Source organism: Ambystoma mexicanum, chromosome 9, assembly GCF_040938575.1.
Source record: "Ambystoma mexicanum isolate Mex_15411 chromosome 9, UKY_AmexF1_1, whole genome shotgun sequence".
In the NCBI taxonomy this organism is placed as follows: Eukaryota; Metazoa; Chordata; class Amphibia; order Caudata; family Ambystomatidae; genus Ambystoma; species Ambystoma mexicanum.
In genome coordinates, this window is record NC_090931.1 from 1302202796 (window position 1) to 1302227287 (window position 24492).

Here is a 24492-nt window from a genome sequence, read left to right on the forward strand (position 1 = left end):
CGCTCAATTATCAAGTGCTTGGAGTCATTGCATGAAACAGAAATAGCAACACAGTGGCCGCATCACTGTAAATAACTGCAGGCCCGAATCAAGCCATACAATGTCACCAAGTCGTGTCCCCGCTTAGGAGGGACCCAAACAATTGTTGACTGTCACATATGGTTAAAGTTTGTGAATTTATTAAGTACATTTGCAAATAAAGCCTACATTGTTCACCTGAAAAAAAACTTTAAATTTCTTTTAGAACTGTGCAATCTGGACTCTGACTTGCAAATCATGTACCGTCCCCCCTTACATTGATCAAATGTTAACGACTCAGAGAAAGTAGAGTTAGGTAGACCCTGGCCAGTTATCCAACTAGGTGCAATGACACTATCAAGACCAATGCTGTGGGACCCACACTTCCAATGCACTAGTGTGCCCCACTCGAGCTAAAACATGTGTACATAATATGCTTGCCCTGCATACCCAAAGACTGCCAGGCAGAGCTATAGGCGACCATTCAAAGAAGAGGGTTTGTGCTCAGTGGACTAATGCACCCACTACAGGGGCCTGTGTTTGACCTCATGGTCACAGGTTTGAGTCCCAGCAGGTCCACTCAGCCCTTCATCCTTCCGAGGGCGAAAAAATGAGTACCATTAAGTTGGGTAACAATAAAAACAGCTATTAGCGCCAAGATGCCCGCCGAACCTGCGCTTTACAAACACACAAGCTATGTCATATTAGGGTGCTTTCCCCTCCAATTTTTACAATATGGCTAGTTCATTTTGACGTTTTATTCAGACAACATTATAGCAAGAGGCGTTCCTAGGGGGAGTTTAAGGGGGCTATAGCCCCGGGTCTTTTGGTTGTAGCCCTGGATAAAAGCTCAGGGGCTCCAACCAAAAGGCTAGCTAGCCCCGAGTCCTGACAGTCCCAGCATTAGCATAGCCCCGGATCTTTTCCAGAAGTAGCAACAGCCCCAATTATAGTGGAATTATCACGACTTTTTCATGTATTCTTTAAAAGCCTTTAAAAAGGAGGAATTCAAGTTGAATTCATATTTACGGCCCGTAGCTCCGCCTTGTGCCAGCCATGATTGAAACGGGCTTTCATGCAGAAGCGAAATTGAATTTTCTAAAATATGTAGCTTGCTACATGTCTCAGAGTGGATGAAGGTCACATGAGGATACCAGGCTCTCCGCGTGGGCTGGCAGAGGATGCAGAGGCGAAATGACACTCAGCATAGCCCCAAAGTGAACGTGAAAGATCCCGCCAGACTACCCACGAGCACCAATGATGCGCGTGCAACCTATCCACACCGAAAGACTCCAATTAGTGCACGAAGGAAGGGTGCCAACATGCTAGTGAGCCACACTTCAATTCTCGAAGAGAAAACATCCAGTCGAGTAGAATAATGTATGTGCAAGGAGATTCTGAAAAGTCTACAATGTATGCACAAATCAAATCCGCTAGCTGGAAGTCCACAAGTACACGGACTGGCGTGTTTACCAAGAGCTTGCTAACTATGGCTCAAAAGAAAAAACACGCTTGCCTGTCAACAGGGTCAAAGTTCAGGTGATGTTACTTCCTGTGTACCTCTGGTGTGTCAGGGGTCAAGTGATGTCACTTCCCATAAACACCGACTTTGTCGAAATTACGGCAATGCTAGGAGCTCTTAATGTGACGTGCATTTCAAATCTTTTCTCAGGGACCAATCTTTCATGGTCTGGCCAGATTGCTCCGAATCAATTTGCCTGGATCCTTCTCGTGTCCGAATAAAGGTGGACCCCCAGCAGACATGGAGGCCGCCAATACCCACGACGACCCTTCTTAATGGCATGTGTCCGGCTTCAGTTCCGCAGAGAGCAAAAGGAATGTGTTTTCCGGTCTGAGTACTTGGAGCCAAAACGGTCCAGTGTGCACTTTAGGTTAATGGAAATATTCAGTCTGGTTTTAGGAGCAGACACATGGACTGTGGCATCAGAGGATTAAACGATTGGCACAAGGATCAGCAATGAGTTCACGCGTGCAAGGCCCCATCATGACAAGTCTCCCGCATGTAGATTCATTCAACAGAGCCTCTGAAGCTCGTCTTACGTAATGATTTAACTTCCGAATGCACAGTTCTATTGGCTGAGTCTGGAGTGTTTTCTGTACAAACAGACACACCCTTTGCTGGCAACATTGCCTCCACCCCTCGTTACAACACCCGGTAAGAGTAGCCAGATGACATCGCTTTCGGCCAGAACAAGGTTTCAGTGTGAGAGTTAGCAATGTTGAGTTGTGCGAACAGATGTGTGTGGGAATTGCAAGGTGGTCATACCAATGCTGGGAGTATGTCCGCGCAGTGCAAGTGGCAGCTGCCACTCTGCATCCCCTGGCGATGGCAGGCCCTGCCAGCAGCTGGCCTTGCAAACAGTGCTGTCTCAAGGTGAGGACATCAGACATCACGCGGCCGCCTCACCACTCCTGTGACAGGCAGATTGAATCAACGCATCGCTTCGGCAGCCGCGCGCCCGACTCCTTCAGCCTCAAGGAGTACGCATCCACCGACAAATAATTCCAAGTCCATCTATTGATCAATCAAGGTGTCCACAACCAATCCTGCTCAAGTTATTTAGCGGCTTAGCTGCCAGTCACTTGTGCTCAAGTAGCACGAGAGTGTGGCAGAAGATGCAACAATTTATTGTGCTAAAGCAAGGCTGCAGGTGAGTGGATATACACTCCATTGCATGCAATGACCTTTACAATGGCAAAGCAGTGCACCTCAATATCTACTAAAAAAAATACTCTGTTAACTGTACACTGCAACGCAGGCAGATAGGGAGGAACACATTCAGTAATCAGGACACTGGATTGTCCCGTTAAAACAATAAGTGATCGTAGCTTTATAACAATTTATTAAGGTTCACAATGGAAAGGAGTGGTAATTGCCCGTAGCGGTGTTCTAGGCAAGAGGCGCAGTCGAGGGCACATATTAAGGACCATTAACATCCCGTTACAACAACCTGCTGCCATGTGGGCTGAAATAGCATAGCCGGGTAGTTGTTGGCCCTCAGAAGAAGCCCCCTATACACTATTAAGGCTTATTAAAAAATTAAAAGATCTCCAGTGATCCAGAGCCTGGCCAAGGGCAACATCATGAGCTCTATATAGAACATCTCTTTTCCAGAATTCGGTCACACTCAGCCCCATCAAAACACCATTTGCCCTTCGCTGGACACCCTGGGCCTGAACCCTCTTTTGCTCTCCTTACTTGGACCAACAAAACCACACGGAAGATTCAGAAAGGAAAGGGCAGAAGGGATATGAAGCGCAGCCGATCTCCATTAACACCCTTTTAAGGAAGCACAGGGAGTAGAGGGATAGTACAGCTGTCAAAAAATACAGACAGACCCATATCCCGCACCAGGGGGGGTGGGGGGCCCAATCTGCAAGTATCGAGAAAAAGTATCATTGCCTGGCAGACAGCATCAGCCTCGCACTGGTGGTTATCGCTCGCTACAGCCTCATTGGCCACAATGGGGCAGCCAATCGGCCAATGATATGAACAGCTCATAGTCCTACATTTCTCCTCTGCCTCTCCCAGTTTAAAAATGAAATACTACTCAGTGACAAGGAGTATACTACTTCCACATTGGGCTGCATTGGCCATTACGTGCTGTCCCACTTGTTCACGGTCCTTGGCGTACGGCTCAGCCCTCATAGCGCTTTTTAATCAATGCAGTCAAATAAATTCGAAAATTAATTCTATAATCACCAAAGAAAGAATCTATCAGTTGCGTTCGGGTGTTCTGGGCTTTCGCACGAGTCGTCCTGCTCGATGAAGGCACTGATTTGTTATGTGCCAACTGAATATGTTTGGAGGTCCGCCCATGCGCCCTCTTTTCCTGCCAGCCCTCCTAACCTTAGGTTCCATTTCCTGGGGTGCAGGCTTCACATTTGAGGGGTGCTGGGTGCTATTTAACTAAACGAGCCTGGTTAGCTTGTAACCAACAGCTACAAAGAGCTACTTTTGGCTCCCTAGGCCCACTTATGCCGAACACAATTATGTGAATTGAACTGTGTGCGTTTGGGGCGATCAATAAATATACGTTAAAGTGCATCTATACGACTTTTAAAACATATGGGGTCATAAATAATACATACCATGATATGTTGGGATCTTATGTGAAAGTTAGATTTGTGGAACGCCATGTACTAGCTCCCGGTTGCCCAGTGATCTACTTAGGAGCTGCTTTTAGCTCTTGCTTTTCCAATCTTAATTTCTATCCCTGGGGTTGTGATAGCCAAGCAATGCAACCCACCAGGTCAGACCCGCCTGTCCAAAGTCTTTCAGCCCCGTGCTCTGAAACACATCTAGAAGTTAACACACAGGGGATTCTGCAGCCCTCATCGGGTATTCACTTAGGATATATCCAAGTAGAACATTATGCATACTTGCTGGAAAATGAACAGTGACTGCGGCCATATCATTGCAAATGTTATTATGTTCCCAGACAGAAGATAATCACATGCTGCCTTCACAAAATATGAATTCCTTGGGCCTATCCCTCTCTCTCATATTGATGTGCTTCTTCTACACTAAAAAGAAACAGCACAACCTATTTGTCATCAGGTGTGGGCTCTGCACACGGCTTACTTTGTCGGAGCCTCCAACATCACTCATAGAAAAATGGTTTGCTCATTGCCATTCCACGATGGCAGCACCACAAATCAAACTCTTCCTATCTCACTCACATCTATACCTCATCAGCACCCATCCAGATACTTCAGGGGTCTGCTACTTGTGACTCACCCACTCACCCGATAATGATTTGGACTACAACGCTGGAAATACCTCGCAATCGACTGTGCTGGCGAAGGCTGATGGGAGTTGCAGTCCAAAACATCTTGCAAGCCAAAGGTTGCAGATCCTGGTTACACTATTTCTGGATTACCACCTCATGGTGGTCACCATGGCTTTATTTTAATAGTGGCATAACTGCCCAGAGAACTAGGTGCTACGCAGGATAAAATATTATGAAAAACATTCAGAGACTGCTCTCATCGATCTTAAAGCGCAAATTGACACCCTTAGAGACAACGGGAAAACTGCTCCACTACTTCTACTTGACCTCTCGGCAGCATTTGATTTAGTAGACCCCAAAATTATCTGTAACCACCTGGACTCGGCAGCGCACTTCTCGCAAGAAGCCATCAGCTGGATTGAATCTTTCCTTAACAGGTCTATGCGTGTCTTCTCTACATCAGCCTCCGCTGACCCTATCCCCATCACATGCAGGGTTCCCCAAGGATCATGCGTCTCCCCTACATTGTACAACATGTTCACAAAGCCCCTGTTTGATGATCTGGACGGTCTGGGTATCACCTAAACTAATTACGCGATGATACCCAGATCTTCATCCCCTTGACGGGAGATTACGACAAGGATTTGTCCTTGGTGAACAGGGTGTACCTCATCATCCAGGCATGGATGGCCTCTCGCAGTCAATGCCTGAATGATGGCAAGACGGAGCTCATCATCCTCAGTTCCACCCCTAAACTAAAACTGGTTCACAACTACACTAGCTTCAACATAGATGGCAATTCTATCAAGGTAGCCAAGGACTCTCTAGACTCCACCCTATCCTTCGGTAAACAGGTTAGTTCCATGGCCTACTCCACAGCACAGCCCACAATAGTAAATTAATAAGAGCAGCTAAACCCTTCCTTTCAACCCAGAGTTGTACCACCTTAGCCAGAGCCCTAATCCTATCAAGACTGGATTATTGTAATGTCCTATATGTAGGAGCCAACAAATATGTTACAAACAAAACCCAGATTTTTCAAAACAATGCTCTCAGAGCAGCGCTGTATATCCCCAAAAAAGAACACATCCCCAACATTAGGAGAGCCCACAATTGGCTCACAAACAACCGACAAAATTATGCTCGAGGTAGCCTCCTTAACACACAAATGCCTTAACAATGCAGCCCCTCACTACCTAGTCGACAGAATCAAGAGATACACCCCCAACCGATAACCCAGAACTGCCAATGCCAACCTACTCACAGTCCCCAGGTTCAAACAAACCAAAACTGGTGACAACAGTTTCCAGGTGAAAGCAGCCCAACATTGGAATTCCCTGCCACCAACCTTAAGGACACCCCAAACCTACCCTCGCTTTAGGCGTAACTACATTCAGTGGATAAAGGAAAATGACCACTAACCTCACGCCTGCCCCCTACGTATATTTGTAAATTGCTTGTCATTGCATCTGCTTTTATAACTGCAACCACTTTAACCTATGTACACACTGTAACCAAGCTGAGAATAACCTTGTTACGCTTGCGCCCTGATACCCGTGGGTCTGGCGCGCAATATAAATGAATAAACAAACAATCAATGCTGAGGAGACAAATAAGAAAAACATTTTCTTTTTAAAGGAGACACGATCAGACTGTTCAGTTCGGGGGTTAATACCCTAAGAAAGGGCTATCAATGTCAAGTCAGAAGCTACTAGTCAGCCACAAAAAAAAAATATCACTCAGCACCTCAAACCTGCACATATATTTCTTACTCGTCAAGACTCATTTACACTAGGCATGGTCTAGTGGCACATGGTGTGCCCTGCCCCAAGATCAGAAGTAAAATAAATAGTGGTCTGGATCTCAGAATTTAATTACTGATGGCTCGTATCCAGCTGTCGAAATGAAGATTGGATAAGCAGAAGCTACATGCAGCTTCTGGGTAACCTGTATTAACCAGTGACCAGGAGCGATTACTGGGGAACCAGAAGCTAGTACATAGTGTTCTGCAAATCTAATTTCAACATAAAATGCAAATGTTACTTGTTGCTTATTTTTATGACCCCCTTATGCATTAAATCATTGTATCCTAATGCTTATTTATAGAGTGACCAAAATGCATAGAGCTAAATTCCCATAGATGTATTTGTTTGCAATCAGTTGGCTTGGGGAACCAAACGTAGCTCCTGGTAGCCGTTTATATCAAGCAAACCAGGCTCTTCTAGGCTACAAACAGGGGCTAAATGTCTCCCAGCTCCCCTCAATTTCGAACTCAATTGCATCAACGACTGTGTGCTAGTGTGCAGGGTGCAAAATGGGCGCTCGCTATTGGCTCGTCATAATTGACTCTTTGCGAGTAAGAAATAGTGCGCTGTGTGAACATAAAGAATTAGAGTTGGCGAGGGACTTTTTTTTTTTACGGACGGCTAGTAGTTTGTAAGTCGAAATTTTGCACACTACTAGTGTCCATCCTTACTGTGTCTACAAAGGACCAATCCGCATCAGGGTGAATCTCTAGTTCCCATCTGTACTGTGTCCATCTCAACTATGATCCATTGCCAGACTTGACTTTCCTTACTAGCCTATGCTTAGTTTGCAGGACAGTGTCCATCTCTACTCTCTCTCTACCCATACTAACCTCGCTTTGTATACCAGTGCCCACCCCTAACTTCTATTGGCCAAGAACGGCATTTCGTTCCAGACAGCCATTAGTGACACACCCCCTTGCAAGGCTGGGAGATGAGGTGGCAACTCAGCTGTGCCGACTGGTTCAGCTTCAGCACTCGATTCCCAGACAGCGGTCAAAATAACGTTTTTTTCTGCAACTTCTTGGTATTGGGCCTCACCCAGTAAATGGAAGCCATACTTTGGGAAGGAGGACAAATCTAACTTGGGCACGGGACCAACCATAACCGTTTTTCCTACTTGTAGGACCCTATCTTCTAGACTTGTCCTCCCACTTCTTTGGGCACACACTTCCAAATGGCAAACAGTTAATGTCCCATAGGAAGGTTTCCATTGAACATAGGAGTCAAAAAAGGTAGCTCCGATCAGCAGTTGGTATAAAACTAATTTGGTTTTTCTAGGTTACAGGCTCAAATTAAATTGCTCCCCGCTATTTTGATGCCTACCCCACCACCTAGGCCTGTTCTTCGCTAGGACAGGGGCATCTAAATGGCAAAATCACTTTGCAGACAGTCACCCTTGAAGAGGAGCACGTCAAGCAGAGGCCTGGGACACATGTGCGGAACCCTGATAGGTGTGTAGCAATGTATTGTGCACGTGGTTATGGGGAGGGTGGTCTGCATTGCATTTACAAGTAACCAAAAGTACAAATTAGACGAATACGTGCTCTTTGTGGTCCACATATATCTGGGGGTGTGGGGGGAGGGAAACAAGTACAGAGGCACACACATTGGTACATCATTAACCATTATCTATGTGTTTTACAATGCAAATACGACACTGTATGGATAAACCAGTGCCCGGGTCTTGGGTATTTTTCCTTTACCTTGTGGAGCCATCTTTAGTTCTTATTCCGGGAGCAGGTGAGTGCCCCCACGCTTGAGTTTTGACCATCTCAGCCACCCCACCAAGATCAGTGATGCCCCCTTATGCCACAAAGCGTTCACGGTGTGCCAACTCACCACCGTACTAGACTCTTAGCACCTGTGCTTGTCTGGAAGTTGGCGTAGTTGGCCACAGACCTCAATACGTGGGGTGGGGTGGGGTGGGGGAATGCAGGGGCAGAGACAATGGAGGGGAAAGTGGGTGCAGGTGTCACAGACACAGGGAAGGGAAAATGGAGATTAAGTCATGTTTTGTGATAGATTTGGTGCATGAAGTCACAGTTACTTAGGACCATAGACCAGGATTGGAAAAAACAAGGCATAGTCTAACATAGGTCTTAGTTTGCACTTGCCACCAGCGAGTGATAATTGGCTCTTGGCGAGTAACCAATTGTGTACTCTGTGCATGTGGAGAATTGATGCCCGAATAGTAGCTTGCAAATTGACATATTTACCCCACATCCAACAAGTCCGGAATCAAATTGCCTGCCAAAAGGTGGCAGCTTCCAGACACAATAGGCCATTAAGAACACAGTGACTGGCTGTGTGATGGAGTTGAGGTGTGCTCAAGAGAACTCTTAAAAGCATGGTGTTTTATGTGCCCAGAATTGCCGTTGAATATTTCCCTTGCAGCAAATTTTGAAAAGTAATCGCAGAATGCCAAACCAAGGGGCCAGTGTGACCTGGTCAAGAAAAGACTGTAAAAAGTAAAGTAAAGATGCAGAACAAAAAGGAAGGGTGGGAAGGTACCATCCGACAGAACAAATTCCAGCATAAACTAAACGCCTGGCACCCTTAAAAGTAAGTCCTTGTCCATTTGGGAAGCGATTGCATCGAGTGATCAATAAACGCGTGTTCTCAATTATTGACTGTCAAAATGCCAGCAATGGGTGCCCATCTGCAGCAGGAGGGAAGACCATAAACTCTACACCAAGGGTAAGAAACCACCTTCATCACATCTCCCAAGTGACACAAACAACGTGCCCACAGCCAATTCAAGACGCTTAGACCCCTGTGGTCCATTCAAAATGAGAGCGAGGACTTTGCCACCACGTCCAACTCCAAAACTAGCATAGAGTTCTTCCAAGGGCGGTACCACACCAAGTTAAGTAACATATGCACTGTACCAAACCACGACCACCATAGCACTAATGCACCAGAGACCATCCTATAGCCCGATATAATACAATCTAATCACACAGCACATAGTGCACCGCAGGAGAAGGACACCACATTAAAATCACACAGCTACATCTACAGGCAAATTACAATGTTGGCAGGGATGACCTACACAACATATTTACATGTCCATGGTGCGAGTGTCGCAAACTTTGCACAAAAAAAAAAGAAAATAGCTGGAGCAAACGTGGTGTTAGTACAACATATGAAAGGCAGTGCACACAGAACGTGTATACTGATCAATCCAGGGTTCGAAAGTGCCAGGAGCTGGGAGCCATTTAGCTCCTGGGCATAGCCAAGGGGAGTCAGGAGCTACTTTGGACACCTCTTGCAAGTGGTACCATATACACATAACTATGCAGTATTAACTGTGCAGGTTTGGGAAATGTTTTAAAAAGGAGGAAAACAAAAGGACTGCATAAGGGTCATTTAAAACACATTGTATAATAGGTAAGTGACCAAAAGTTAGTGTTTACATCTTGCGGACAAGTTGGATTTGCTGCATACTATGGACTAGCTCCTGGTTCCCCAGAGGTAGCTCCCGCCTAATAAGGATTGCTGATACCCAGGAACTACTTTTTGCTCCTTGTCAACAAATCCTAATTTCTATCTCTGTTCCCTAGATCAACTGGCAGCAGTTGAGGACTCTAACACATGCACAATTGACAGACATACATTTTATCTTCGATATTACATGTACATTTTACACGTGAAGCTACACATTCTGTAAACAATGTGCATATAGACACACACCCCTCTCCATGAATGTGTAGTCCTAAGACTTCTTTTGTTTGTCCGTATACCAGTGGCCCAACCGAATTAGTATACCAATGGCCCTGTAGAGTAGTGCCTTTCCCCACTACGTAAACCAAGGCCAGGCCCATTTTGGAGACTTGCACCCAGCCCTACGCGTGCACGTCAAAGCCCTCTACTATGCACATCTGTGCATATAATTCTAGGACACAGTTACAAAGGACATGGAATAAACTCTCGCTTCCTCTATCCCTCAGGTTAAGCCGACTCCAGCACTGCCACCCAACTTCTGGGTCATCCGACGGAAAAAGTGTGTGTCATTTCAGTCTTTCGCTGCTACTTTCTCTCCTCTTCCTCCTTCTACTACACCTTTGGCTGACCCACACCCTGACACAGCCCTCTCTAACCTTCATCTCTCCATCTCCAACACGCTGGATGTCCTTGCCCCCCTCATGAGGATCCGCTTGAATCCCCAATCCAAGTACAACTCTTGGTACGTTTTTGACCTTGCCACCCTTAAACGCAAGTGTAGGGCGGCTGAGAGGAAGTAGAGGGCAGCAAGCGCACCCCCTGAAAAACTGACCTGCCGCCTGCTGTCCTCTCTAAGAAGAGACACTACATTCAAGCATGCGTCTCTGCGGCATCTAACAACTCGGCCAAACTTTTCAAAATCTGCAAGGAACTGGCCAATCCTGCTGCAGTCTCTACCTCTTCTGTTCTCTTCCAGGCCCTGTGCATGGCCTGGTCTTCTCATTTCACCATTAAAGCTCAGGACATCCTGTCCACCCTCTCTTCCTTTAACTCTCCTACTCCTGGCACGTCTGTGGCTGTCTCTCCCCCTTCTTTGTCTTCCTTTCCATTGTTCACCCCCGACGATGTTTCTAGACAAGTCCGATCTATGAAAGTCTAGTCAAAGCAGGTTCTCTCCTTCTCATCCAGAACCATCGAGGGCCACAGCGACACCCTTGCTCCAGCTTTGGCGATTTGCACAACCACTCCTTTGCTACTGATACTTTCCCTCCAGCACTCCCTTGTGCACCCCCGTTTTAAGGAAGCCCTCTGCCAATCCTTCCTCTCTGGCCAACTATTGCCAAGTCTCCATCACTCCTTTCCCAGGCAAACTCCGGGAAAAGCTTCCTATCTCGCAGCTTAATCTTCCATACTTAATCTGTTGGTTGTCTCCACAACCACCAGTCTGGCTCCAGAGCTGCCAGAAGCACAGAAACTGCCAAGACCCGATCTCTAATCTTCCTTCTGTCCTCATTCTCCTCGATCTTTTGATATGGCGAGCCATGCCATCCTGCTCAATTACCTACATGATAACCTGGTATCACTGATCAGGCCCTGGCCTAGTTGGCCTCCTTTCTCACTGACCAACCACATCTCAGGTCGAACTGGGGGCAGGAGGAGGCGGAATCTCTCTCCTCTCCGCCCCCCCCTCTTCCTTGCATACCACTTATAGAGGCTATTTATGGCAGCATCCCCAAAAACAATGGAGCTCACTGGTGACAGCCTGGCTAGCAGCAGTTTGCAAATCTACTCTTTACTTAAATCAACACAGTTCCTTGAAAGAAGCAACTGGGTGGAGTCCTTTTAACACGCTCCTCTGTTAATAATTTGATCAAGATAATACTTTCTGAGTAATGTAAAAGGGAATTTGTTTTTTGTTCACGGTGCCTGCATTTTGTAAGGTTACAGTGTTATTAAAGCATCTTGAATCATGAACATGCTTTTCACTTTGCTTTGGGACACAGGTAGTATTGTTTAAAATTAAAATGGTCTTAAACAAGGGCTGCATTTCTGCTTCATTGGCTTTGATAGAGGCAGGGCAGTTGCAGCAGCATGGGCATTTCATACATGGTTTTCTTTTCTTTTCATCACACAAGCACACCAATTGCATAGCTAGGCATGTGGTCTGAAGTTTAACGCCTTTTCTGACCACCCACCGCAAGCAGGTATAATGGATACAGGTAGAAGCAGTGCTGTATATATTTTCAGTGGCACAGATTGTACCTCTCAACAGGATAGATATATATATATATATATATATTCATGGAAAGTAGCCTAATTTATCAACAGAGCTGCTATACCGTACGGATGTCATGGCACAATGCCAAATATTCACTGCAAGACCGATTGCAACGTGCCAACATTTCTTAGCAGCACTACGTTTTGGGCCAGTATCTGAATTTCTTAACAGAGCTGCTGCTAAGAAAGCACGGACATGTGTTAGCATTTTCTGCTACGAGCTAAAGTACAGAGCAAGAACAGTGTGAGCTCTTCCCACCAACCTCCGACAGTGTGAGAAGATGGCATTGCTGTCATATACTTCAATCCCTTCTACTCAGTCTTGCGCTTTTCAAAACTTCTGCTTCTCCCATGTCCGATTACTGAGTCCCATTGCCAAAAATCTAGCACATTTTAAAGCCTCATTATGAATCTCCTGACTAATGAAGGATGTTCACACAAGCTTAGAGCTTTTAACAAACCATTGATGCCAGGCAAGCCTCACATAGAACAGCCAGTGCGCTAACCCTGTGTGCCTTTCATCGTCAACAGCATGTTGTTAAAGTAAGCTCAGTGGGTCAATAACCCTGCTGCAGAGATTGTGTAACCTGTTAGTACAAATCCTGTTAATATGTGAGTTAATGAGTCTGTATTAGATATGCATTTAAGATGCAGGTAACATTCAAATTGTTAGACATTTGACTTAACTTTCGACTTATCAAAAGGACTACTAATTGTTCAATGATTAAGAACACACATTTCTTCCAGGATGCTCTACTTGTAGTGGCTCATAACACACCTCATCAGGGCTGCTATAGCTGTGATGGCTCAGAACACACATGTCTTTAGGGCTGCTACACTGGTGATGGCTCAGAAATTGAAACAAATCCCATGAGGACCACTATGATATGATATGGCATTTATAACTCGCCTATACACAAGTCTTTCAAGGCGCGATGAGGCCAGGGAGGGGAACAAAGGGCGGACAGACAATGATCCTACTAGTCCAGGTGTCATTCAGATTGCGCAAGTGCGTGGGATGGGGGCAGAGACAGTGCAGTACATGGGAATAGACAAAACAATAAGTAAAGTAACGTCTATCATGTGGCAAGTGCATGGGTAAGTAGAGACATCAGGTGGCAAGAGCTGGTAGGGGGACCGTAGGGATACAGAAACCGTCCTCAAGTGCGGGGTTGCCAGGTGGGCAGTGCAGGTGTGTGACGCTGGCGGGGGAGGGACCTGGGTCTGAGATCAGAGGGTGTCCAGGTAGCCGGTGCAGTTCCAGTAACACCCAGGAGGGCAGCAGAAGCGAAGAGAAAGGTTTTGAGGTGCTTTCGGAACCAGAGAGGGTTCTCCTCAAGTTTAAGGGAGGCAGGGAGGCTATTCCAGAGGGAGGCCCCAGCCGAAGAAAGAGATCTACCACCAACTCGTTGCTTAGAGAAGCGACTGGCTCTGAGGGAGTTGCTGGTGGATGAGCGGAGAGTTCGAGAAGGAAGATATTTAGGGAGAGAGAGTTGAAGGTATTGAGTCCCCAGAAGGCCTTGTGGACGATGCAGAGGGTTTTAAACTTAATCCTCGGAGCCACTTGGAGCCAGTGTAGAGATTTCAGTCCTGGAGAGATACGATCCCTGGGCTTGAGGCCAAGGACAAGTCTCGCAGTCCTGTTCTGGATAAGTTGTAGAGGGCGAAGTGTAGAACCAGGGCTCTGGAGACAGTGAGCTTCTGGGGGAAGGAGAGGAAAGGGAGAATACCTCTGAGGAGGTGCAGCTGGTAGTATGACTTCTTAGAGACGTCAGAGATGTGAGGGGAGAAGGAGAGTGTGGAGTCGAAGATGACCGAGGTTTTTAGCCTTGCAGGTGGGGGCAGGAAGAGTGCCAAGAGAGGCTGGCCAGAGAGCAACAGGGAAAGAGGGAGTGGGTGTGCCGATGAGTAGAATCTCAGTCTTACTGGCATTAAGGCAGAGGTCATTTGCGGCACACCACTCCTGGATAGCAGACAGACATTCAGAGATGAGGGAGAGGAGGAGGCCGAGGGTAGCCTGAAAATGAGCTGGGTATCATCCGCATAACACTGAAAATTGGGGCAGAGAGCGGCGATGCGGTGGGCCAAGAGTGCCAGGTTGAACAGCCAGGGGGAGAGGTTAGATCCCTGAGGGACACCACAGGTAGAGAAAAAGATCTCAGAGAGGAAGGACCCAAGTTGGACCTGGGAGGGTCGGTCAGAGAGGAAAGAAGTCTGCCACGCCAGAGCCTGACCAGTGATACCCAGATTATCACGGAGACAGTTGAGCAGGATGGCATGGTTAACAGTGTCAAAGGCAGAAGAGAGATCAAGCAGGATGAGGACGCAGGGGGTGTTAGAGTCGAGGTTGGAGAGCAGGTCTTCACGGATGTTCAGGAGAGCAGCTCTGAAGCCAGACTGATGATCATGAAGACACCAACAGATTCAGTGTGGAGATTTAGCTGGGAGATGGCTAGTTTCTCAAGGAGCTTTCCCAGAAAATGAGTGATGGAGATTGGGCGATAGCTAGCCGGGCAGGAGGGGTCGGCAGAGGGTTTCTTAAGCAAGGGGTGCACAAGAGAGTGCTTCAGGGGGGGATGGGAAGATTCCAGTGGCGAAGGAGTGATTGCAGAAATCGGCCAGGGCTGGAGCCAGGGAGTCAATGTGGTCCTTTATAGTTGGAGGAACAGGGGTGAACCTGTTTTGACGAGACTTTCATAGTCTATGTCTATGTTATTCCACTATCCTATGTACTGCACTTCCCCTCTCCCCTCCCCCCGCCCCCTTGCACTTTTACCCTTTCCCCCTCCCACGCACTTGCGCGATCTGAATGACACTTGGCCTAGTAAGATCATTGTCTGTCTTCCCTTGTTCCCCCTCCCTTGCCTCGTCGCACCTTGAAACACTTGTGTATAGGCGCGTTATAAATGCCATATCATATCATAACCAGTGAAGAGAAGCTACTTTTGGAGAAACGACTAGCTTCTGCACGGGATTCCAGCACGGTCACATTTCCATCAAGTATAATAATAGCTAAGATTAACATTACGCAAGCGCAGCCTAAAGCATTGTTGGCCAACCTGAACCACTCCAGATCTTTTGGTCTACAACTCCCATGATCCCTCACCACAGACTAGAACTAATGGAAGATGTAGGTCAGGGCTGTCCAACTCCAGGCTTCGAGGCCCGGATCCGTGTCACATTTTCAGGATACACCTCATTAATATTCATAAGATAAATGATTATAAATGTATGCACATTTTGCTCATGAATATCGGTGAGGAATAACCTCAAAACTTGTCAGGTTTCCAGCTCTTGAGGCCTGGAGTTGGACAATCCCAGTAGACAAAACACCTGGAGGCCACCGGTTGCCTACCACAGTAAGTAATGTAAACATGTAGGGAAACTTCCTAATATAGTTTATAAAAACTATGCATGGGGATGGAGGGTGGGGGGGGGTTGGGGATTAAAAAAAATAAAAATAATGAAAAATAACACTAAATTTCATATTGTACGTTTCAACAAATAAACAAATTCCAGGGTGAGTGGTTAATCTTATTGTCTAAAGAAAAATAAATCAAGCAACAGAAATGAAATTAAGATCTCTATATTTTGGGAAATCCCAAAAGACCAACACAGGTGAAATGCCACATGCATAGTATATTTGTAGGCCGCCAGTTGTCTTGGGTTCAGCCGTAGCCCCCGGTAGTGGTGGTCTGTGCTAAACTCACCAGGAGAGAAACTACAAACAGGAACCAAATAGTTCCGAGCTCAGAGTGATTTCAGCTTCTGCAAAAACACACATTAGTTTCCGCGCTCCTTCACCACGGATGGCCCACCCGACATCAACCTTCCCCGCTCCTCGGTCATTTCTTTTTTTTTTTTTTTTTTTTTTTTTTAAAAACTCTCCTTCTACCAACCTGAAATATCCAAATCGTGAGTTCCCCAAATCTTCAGAACTTCTAAATTAAAAAGCTGGTGGTGGTGAGGGATTGTGAATAGGCAAGGAAGTCACTGAGTCACCGTTTGAGAATACAAAGTAAAAAGTCCATCTTTTATTTCCAGTCCAGGAGCACATTTCAGAAGCGTGGGCTTGCGGGGGTAAGGGGAAAGCGGGTGTCAATCCTGCCTCCGATACACACGTTACAGTCAAGAACTGTCAATGTTTCACTAATCGCATGCTTTTTAGACATGCTTAGCTTCATGCTAGCGGTATTCTGCCAATTAGCCCACAGGAGCCCACCAAGTAGAATGCCAGCCGGCCCCACACAGACACCTGCTTCATTGCTGGTGCATCACAAGATTCGCATAGGTAGTCCTTCAGCAACCATTGGGGGAGAACATTGGATTAAGGGTAAGAAGAAAAAAAAAAAAAAGAAAAGAAAAAAATAAAACACACGCAAAGGAGAAGCAATTCTTAATGGTAGGAGTGGCAAGAAGCAAGTTGCTGCTGCACACCTCGGACTGAGGCTGCCATGGAGCGAATCAGGCTCTACGTCCGCGAGAAAATCCTGGGGTGGTCAATATTCACATAGTGCCTCAGGCCCTCAAGGCACTATCAATTAATCCACCCAGACACTTTTTCGTATTGTTTTAGTTTGGGTGGATCTCGCGCCTTGAAACATGTGTATAGGCACGTTATAAATGCCATATCATAGCAATCCCATAGACCCTGTAGGCATTATTCACGCACAATCTAACCAAATAAAGTATTTGAACTACTTTTTTTGTTTGTTTTTGCTTATGTGTGTTCCATTGATTCTGTGCCACAGCAGACAGGGTAGAAAACTAGAACACAGATAAGCCGATAGACGTTTTTCACATAGCGCTTCATGCCTGATCCCTATGGGTTCTAAACGCTGGATCCAGTGCAAACTGCACTCCATCTATTAACCACTGATGGTCGAGGGGTTGACTCAACCCTGTCAACAATTGAAACCTGCAACGTACAGGCTTGCCCCATGTCAGGGGTGAACGCTTAAAGCATGATATCACATGATAGGTTATTTATACCCAGAGGTTTCTAAGCGCAGACCCATGGAACCTGTGTTGCGCCGTGTCGTCTTGCTTCCAAGGCGAGCACGTTGCCACTGAGCTATCCTCCCAAGCATGTGCTCTTCACCCATATGTTGATAGAACAACCCCGATATGCTGGTAGCCACTTAGACCACAAGTCTGCAACCGCTGGCTCTACAGAGGTTTTGGACTAGGACGCCCATCAGCCTTTGCCACTAGTCAATGAGGAGTATTCATTGGAGTCATAGTACGAAAAATGTGGGGAGTCACCGGTTGCACAGGGTTTCACGCACAGCCCCACGTCGCATTTACACTACGCATAGTGGCCCGTCACCCATGCCCGACATCAAGACCGAATTAAGCCTAGCAGATAACACACCCATTGCCCATGCCTGTTAATTTTACAGGCATGGCCCCAACATCCTTGTGGAACCCCCATCATGTGCTACCAAAACCACAGCTTCCCGAGTCCCACTCTGTTCAAGGATTTGCTCCCGTCTCACAGGAACTAATGCCAGTGGGCAGAGTAGGGTTGTCAATTTCGATCAGAAATGACTTACAATAGCACGCTTAAAGATGGCGGAGGCAGGGACAATAGAACAAAGATGAGAGCATGGAGGCGTGAACCAAATAAGACAGACATGGGACAATTGTAGACAAAACCAGGTGGCTTACAAAAAGGTAACATTAACCTAGGGGGACGAGTGCTTCAAATTGAAGGAGTACTGTACTCCTATACAAAGTAAGATTATTATACAAGCACTGAAGGGAGCAGTGGGGAAAGGTTGACCACCAAGGAGAGACTCGGACACCACATGCAAGTGCAGAAATATGCACGATGGGCGTGGCTTCTGGCCAAGCAAGTGGCTGTGTTTCAGAAGAAAGTATGTTTTGGAGATGGAGTGCACGTTTCGGTTAGACCAAGCTCTCAAGCTCTCCTACTCCTTTACCTCCAGTAAGCAGTCTCACTCAGGTCTTGCAAACCCTGCCCCATCGGCTGGGCTTCAAGCCGCACACAGAGAGCCTTTTAAACCACGCCCTGCTCACCCCCTTACCTCCCACTGGTGGGCCAGGAGAGACCGGCTCCAAGCTCTGGTGGAAATGCAGCAGATTCTGGGGTACGCCACATGGGCGTCATTTGAATGTAGTCGGGGCAGCAGCACACACCCCGGGCTCCATGTAGGATGCAGTGCCGCTCTTGTGACGCCTACATCCGAGACAACAGCGCCACAATGAGAAGGCACACACAGCTCGATTGAGGAGCTAGCTACTTTGCCAGTGGAGGACTGGCAACGTTTGGACTGAGGGGCAAGGACAATTTAGTGGCACGTGGTGCAGGGGCCAAATCACACAATGCTGCAGCCCCAATGTCCGGTGGAAGTAAGCACACCACCAACTTACCCACGCATTTAGAAATAGGTAAGACATTATTGACACAAATTTTATTGCATAAAAAAGGAGGACAGGATACATTTCAGTTCTTTTAGTGTTTTTTTTTGTTTAGACCTGCGCCCCAGGTATTGTCCACTACATTAAAAAAATGCTGTAAAACGATTTCACCAGGTAATAATTTAGTGCAATGGGAAAGCTGGGATTAGAACCCAGTTGTAGCCCTTAGGAGGCTAGATCTCCTCCCATCCCACCTTTAGTTTTAAACCAATTTAGAAAGGTGGCGAAGCTAGAACTTTCCTTGGTAGAGCTGACCCGTAGTTGAGCCAGGGGATCTGGTGTTGCTCTAGGAGACAAACACAAGCTGGTAGAGCAAACAACCTGTGCCTCGCCTCCTACAACACAAAAAACCATACCTGGGACCCTCCACCGACAACAAACATAAGGCCCTCTTGTCATCCTGTCTCTCCACGACACACACGTGGCATCCCGCCTCCCACCATAAAATGGCTTATATTATAATTATGTATGGAGTAACACAATGGGCCTCATTATGAGCTTACAGGCACAGCTACCGCCAAACTCGCTACCGGCACCGCCACCCGCGATTGGGCAATAACCGGCCCATTATGAGTTGAATGGGCCGGTATTTGCCCATTCGCGGGTGGCAGTATTGCCAGGTTCCTGATCCCGGTTCTGCCTTATAGGGCAGAATGGGGGTGGGGAGTATCGTTGCACCGGCAATAACGGTGCAATCACGAGTTCTGCTTGCAGGTGCCGCACAACCCGCGAGCAGAACTTGTAATGCGGCAGTACTGTATAAATGTGCGGGTGTCTTACCGTTCATACTGTAACCGCCAAGATTGTAATGAGGCCAATATATTATAAATCCATAAGAGAGACTTTCCCTACAGAACTAAAGCATAGCAGAGTGATCCTGGGGAAAAAGCACAGTGAGGTAAGGGGATTTGCTCAGCATCACATATGTGAAGTGTGGAAAGCTTGGTTTTCTGCCCCGCTGTCCTAGTTCTGCTTGGACAACAGATGACACGTCATCTTCTCCCGTTTCATCTTCAGTAGTAGAACCAACAAAAGTTGTTATTCACAAGGGTCATAGAATCCGATATACAAATGTGTATTTTTCCACTAGCCAACATGCGCCTGCCACATAGACGTTTCTCCAATCATTGGGGAGAACCACATTGGTGGGGACCACCCCGGCACATTTGCAACATTGCTGAAATCAACACGAGTGAACCGCCCCATCAACATGAAAGCCGATCAGTCCTTGCAGCAATTTGTTTAGATTCTGTAGGTTTGGCCCTGGGAGCAACAGCCTCGCCAGCCTGGGGGCAATTGCCCCCCACCCTTTCCACTTTGCTATCAAACACACACAGAGTTGAAAACTCAAATAGACCTTTACATCAGTGATGCCACCTCCCATACTAACATCACAGTTAAAGGTCATATCCCACAATGCTGTCTGGGTTACTGTCTTGGGGTATAAATCAGGTGCTTAAAGACACTTCTGCTACCAATAGCCCCGCCAACTCTGATGTCTGGTGGGCAAAAAGTGTTTAAGACCTCAATAGACGCATTGTTTGTTCAAGGTAGGGCGGTGGTAGGGGGGCTCCGAGCCTGACCCCTGCAACTTACGAAAGCACAGTTGGGGGCGCTGTGTTTCATATACTGGGGAGAGCTCTAGTTAAAAGCAAAATGATCAGAAAAGTTGGCAAAAGGATCCCATCTTTGGGCACAATGGCCAACTCACCCGAATGAAATGGATGCAGAGTGGCAGAAGAACCAGAAGGCAAGCAACATGACCTAGTTTATTTGTAATGCACACCTAACCCTGATACAACTGGCGCTTGAACTTGTGACATAGTTACAGAAGCATGCTTATAGTACATTGGACATCATTGCTTGTCGGTCATTGGTTACAGGTTGGTTGACTTGCAAATGAATACAGAGAAGTACAATAAGTGTCGCCGGAGGTTACATTTTGGTCAACGGTGCAAGTATCTTCCCGCCTCTTCCCTGATGCCATTTCCACTCCTCTTAAGTTGCACAGCAGCGAGGTCTGGCCAACGAAAAGGGGCTCAAATCGCTACACAAGAAAGTGACACAACACCCAGTGCCACACGGTCCATAACCAATCCATCAACACACTAGTCAGCGCATGGCAAGGGCAGCATGCAGTGCTTGGGATCCAAGCCTGCCCACCATTGCCCAGTGTAGCAGTGAACGGCCATAAACTGAAGGCAATGCCCAAACCACCTGGCAGCACATGACGAACACACCACTTGGCAGCAGCAAGAAGCCTGCCCACTATCACCCCACTGGGTAGTGGCACACGAAGAGTGCAGAATGCAAAGGTTCATTCTAGAATTAACCGTGCAGCAAATGCATCCGCCCACATCTGTTCAACCCTAGCCCTCTGGGCAGAACATGGGAAGTGCAAAATGCAAGTGTAGCAGCACCCATCCCAGCATGACCCGAGGTGCTTGGTTCATGGCAAGAGTTGAGAAAACGTGGGTGGTGTGCACCACGTCAAAGATTACCCATACCATATGTATGTATACCGCGCCGGGAACCTGCAGGCATCTGGGCGTAACATCAACACAACAGACAAACAAAGAAGAAAGGACTTTGCTGGATGATGTAAGAACCAGGGACGACAAAAACGGTGTGGGCACCTTTATGTTCGTGGCAGCCTTCAACCAGGATATCCTTCTGGGTAGTATGAAAAGATTTAAGGTGAAATTGTTTTTGCGTAATAGGGAGCAAGGAGTTACCGCCCTCTTCCTTCAATCCAAATTTGGAAGGAAATCTTAGTGCCCTGCACAGGGACACCCTCTCACCCTTACTATTTAATATGTATACTCCCTCCTGGTTAAACTACTGGCATGCTGCTGCTGGTGGTGCCTTCTAGGCTATGCCAATGTGACTCAAAAGCCAACTGCATGCGGCAGACAAACTAAAGTTAAATGCATCCAAGACTTTAAAAAAAAAAGAAGGCGTTTTAAGTTCGTCCTTGACTCATCAACCTTTGTTGCAGTAAATGCATCCAGGTCTAATCATGGGATAATGAAGTCAAATCACTTACAGAAACACCCAAGGACTCACATACTTGTTGCACATTGAATTAATCGGTGACAGGAGTTTTTGCCCTGCCCCTAAACAGTGACGTTCGGTGTGACTTTTGTGACCTCTGAAAATTCAACTAAAAATGCAGCAGGAGCTTCTAGCGGTGGCATCTTTCCACCATAAATAGTAAGCCCTGAATTCCCCTACAATCCCACTCTGTCATTTTAGGAAGTGACGTTGCGTGCCCTTTGACCCACAATGCTGGGGCCGTCCCCCGTTTCATTACAAAAAATCCGGCTGCAGCATGTTTAGAACAGTATTTGACAACAAAAAGCAAGGTTAACGTTAATGCATACTTATTCAAAAATGAAATGATGTATTGTAAAATAAAAATCAATCACGTCGTTGTCGTGCAATAGATACATATGAGATCAACACGTTTGACCGGCACCAAAGCCCATCCGGTCTGCCACATTTCAGGGGCATTCAGTGACGACAGCAAAACGTGCTGCTTTCTCGGGCCGAAGCGGGCTCCAGCAAGAGATCAGCGCGGGCACAGGGCAGGCACGGGGGGCGTGCTAGGAGCGCAAATGGCAAGTTCCTCCCTGTAAAGCAGCAGCAGCTGCCGCTCAGTCCCAGCGCCCCCAGGAGTGTCTCTGGGAGCCTGAAGGGAGCTTTTGTGTGCAAGGCATCAGATATCGGGAAGGGAGAGCCGGGGAGGCTTCCATCCTGTGTGCTTTAGACAGGCACGCCCGGCCGCAGTGCAAGGAGAGCCAAAACGACACTGCAAAAGGGCTCCTGTGTAACATAACAGAGCTGCTGACCCCAAAAGACACCCCCCCCAGACACACACCATGGCTCCAAGCAACCAAGCCCGGAACAGACCCTTTGATGTCACCTCTATGCAACTATCAAAGAAGCCAACACACGCAGGGTAAGAGAATGAATGGGCGAGCACACACAGGAGGCAGCCCCCCTCCCTGGCAGACCCCCGGGGAGTGACAGCGAGCTGCCTCGGGCCGATGAATCACTGCACGCAAGCCGTGTCTACAAAAGGATTCTGGGCACACGGCCTGTCCATCTCGCCCCCTCCAGCCAGGGGCACTGGGGGTGGGGAGGAGGAGGAGCCAAGCACCCACAATCTGTCAGATTAAGCACTTCGCTTTTTTTCACGAACAGTGGAAGAAATGGCACGTTCTGTTGGACACACGAGCTCTGCTACTTAGTAACACATGCATACATGTATCTGGTTGGGAGGGGAGGCAGCTGGCAGTGGATCGCAGGCTTGCAATCACACACACACACACACACAAAGCAAGATCGTTTTAACGTTCCCACGAAAGGGCGCCCTCGGCCACACTGAGCCCTTGCGGACCAGAGAGCCAGGCCGCCCGCTGCCCTTACCTGTTCGGAAGAAGGCATCCACGTCCGAGTCGTTGACGCCCTCGTCGGCGCCCTCGGTGGGGTTCATGTCTCCGGCCCGTTCCCCCCTCCGGATGCAGGCGGCGCGGTGCCCGGGAGGGATGCGGCCAGCCGGGGGGATGCTGGTCGCATCCAGCGGGAGGAGGAGGATCCGATCCGGGCGTGTGCGCAGGAGGGTCCTCCCTTCCTTCAGGCGGATGATCTCAGGGAGATCCAGGCAGGCTCCGCGGCTCCATGACCGCCTCCCCGGCTGCAGGGGCAGATGGAGGCTGGCTGGCGGCGGTGGAGAAAGCCGAGTCTCGGCTCCCTCTCCTTCCCCCGCCGTCCCCTGCTCTCCCTCCCCCGGATCTCCTGCCCTCCGTCTCCCCGGCGCTCCCTTCCCTCCCCTCCGCTTCCTTCCCACTCCTCTCTCTCCCTCTATTGTTCAGACCTGCCTCCGCTCCCCCCTTTCCTCTGCTCCCTCCCCCTCCTCCTGCTGGCGCCAACAATGAACTCCGCTGCTGCACATGTGACTCCCGGCCCGGGCTCTATTTACATGGATGACAGTTCAATTCCTGCGGGCGCCCGCTCTCCCAGCCATTGTTGACTCCCCATGTGCTCCGCGCGGCCTGGGCTCCGGGCTTCCGGGGAGGGCATGGGCTGAGAGGGTCCCTGGCAAGCCTCAACTTCCTTCCGCATGCAGCAGCCCCCCTCTCCCTCCCCGCTGCAGTGCAGCTTGCTCTTGTCACCAGCCCACAGATATTACACGCCTGATTCATCGCCTACCCGTTTTTTTTTCGGTATAACAGATTAATTAATTGTTATTTGCTGCTCAGATTCACTCGAGTTTGGCATTTGAAAGTGAGGTTGGGAATGAGGGCGGCGTGTGTTTGAATAAAATCAACAGAAAGCCGCACTTTCAATGGCAAGGAGGAGGGGTGTACAGTACTCTGGTTTTATTAACGAAGTGGCCGTTGTTGAATTAAAATTATTTTTCAAAAAGCAATTATTAGTCAGAGTGCTTTTGCTGTTGAGAGAGGCCGCTGTCTCCTCTGCATTGCAGAATGGCATTTGCAAAGCTCTCTAGTTGTCCAAGGTCACCCGCGATTCCTGATTTGTGAAATGCATTCTGGTACTCGTAGTTCTATTTTCCGCAATATAAATGCAATGTCCCAGCATGGACGAGATTGGTTGCGCTACTCCTCCATGATGTGGGATAGCATGAGAGCTTAGAATGAAGCGAGTCCCCTAGATAGACGTGCAGTGTACGGGAAAAGGCCGTGCTAACAACCCCTGCACGAACACAATATGGCATGAAT

General features: G+C 47.8%; 1 protein-coding gene across 6 annotated transcripts in view; it reads right to left on the reverse strand.

Annotated features, from left to right (window-relative positions):
- KALRN (kalirin RhoGEF kinase) overlaps positions 1 to 23568 on the reverse strand; it is a 1827638-nt gene extending 1804070 nt beyond the window's left edge. For 5 of the 6 annotated variants that reach the window (XM_069616662.1, XM_069616664.1, XM_069616661.1 and 2 more), the window contains exon 1: positions 23177 to 23568. In XM_069616662.1, the coding sequence (XP_069472763.1) occupies positions 23177 to 23243 (67 nt within the window). In that variant the 5' untranslated portion in view covers positions 23244 to 23568. The remainder of the gene's footprint in view (positions 1 to 23176) is intronic. The other variant, XM_069616665.1, reaches the window with a different exon arrangement.
- Positions 23569 to 24492: the final 924 nt, after the last annotated feature.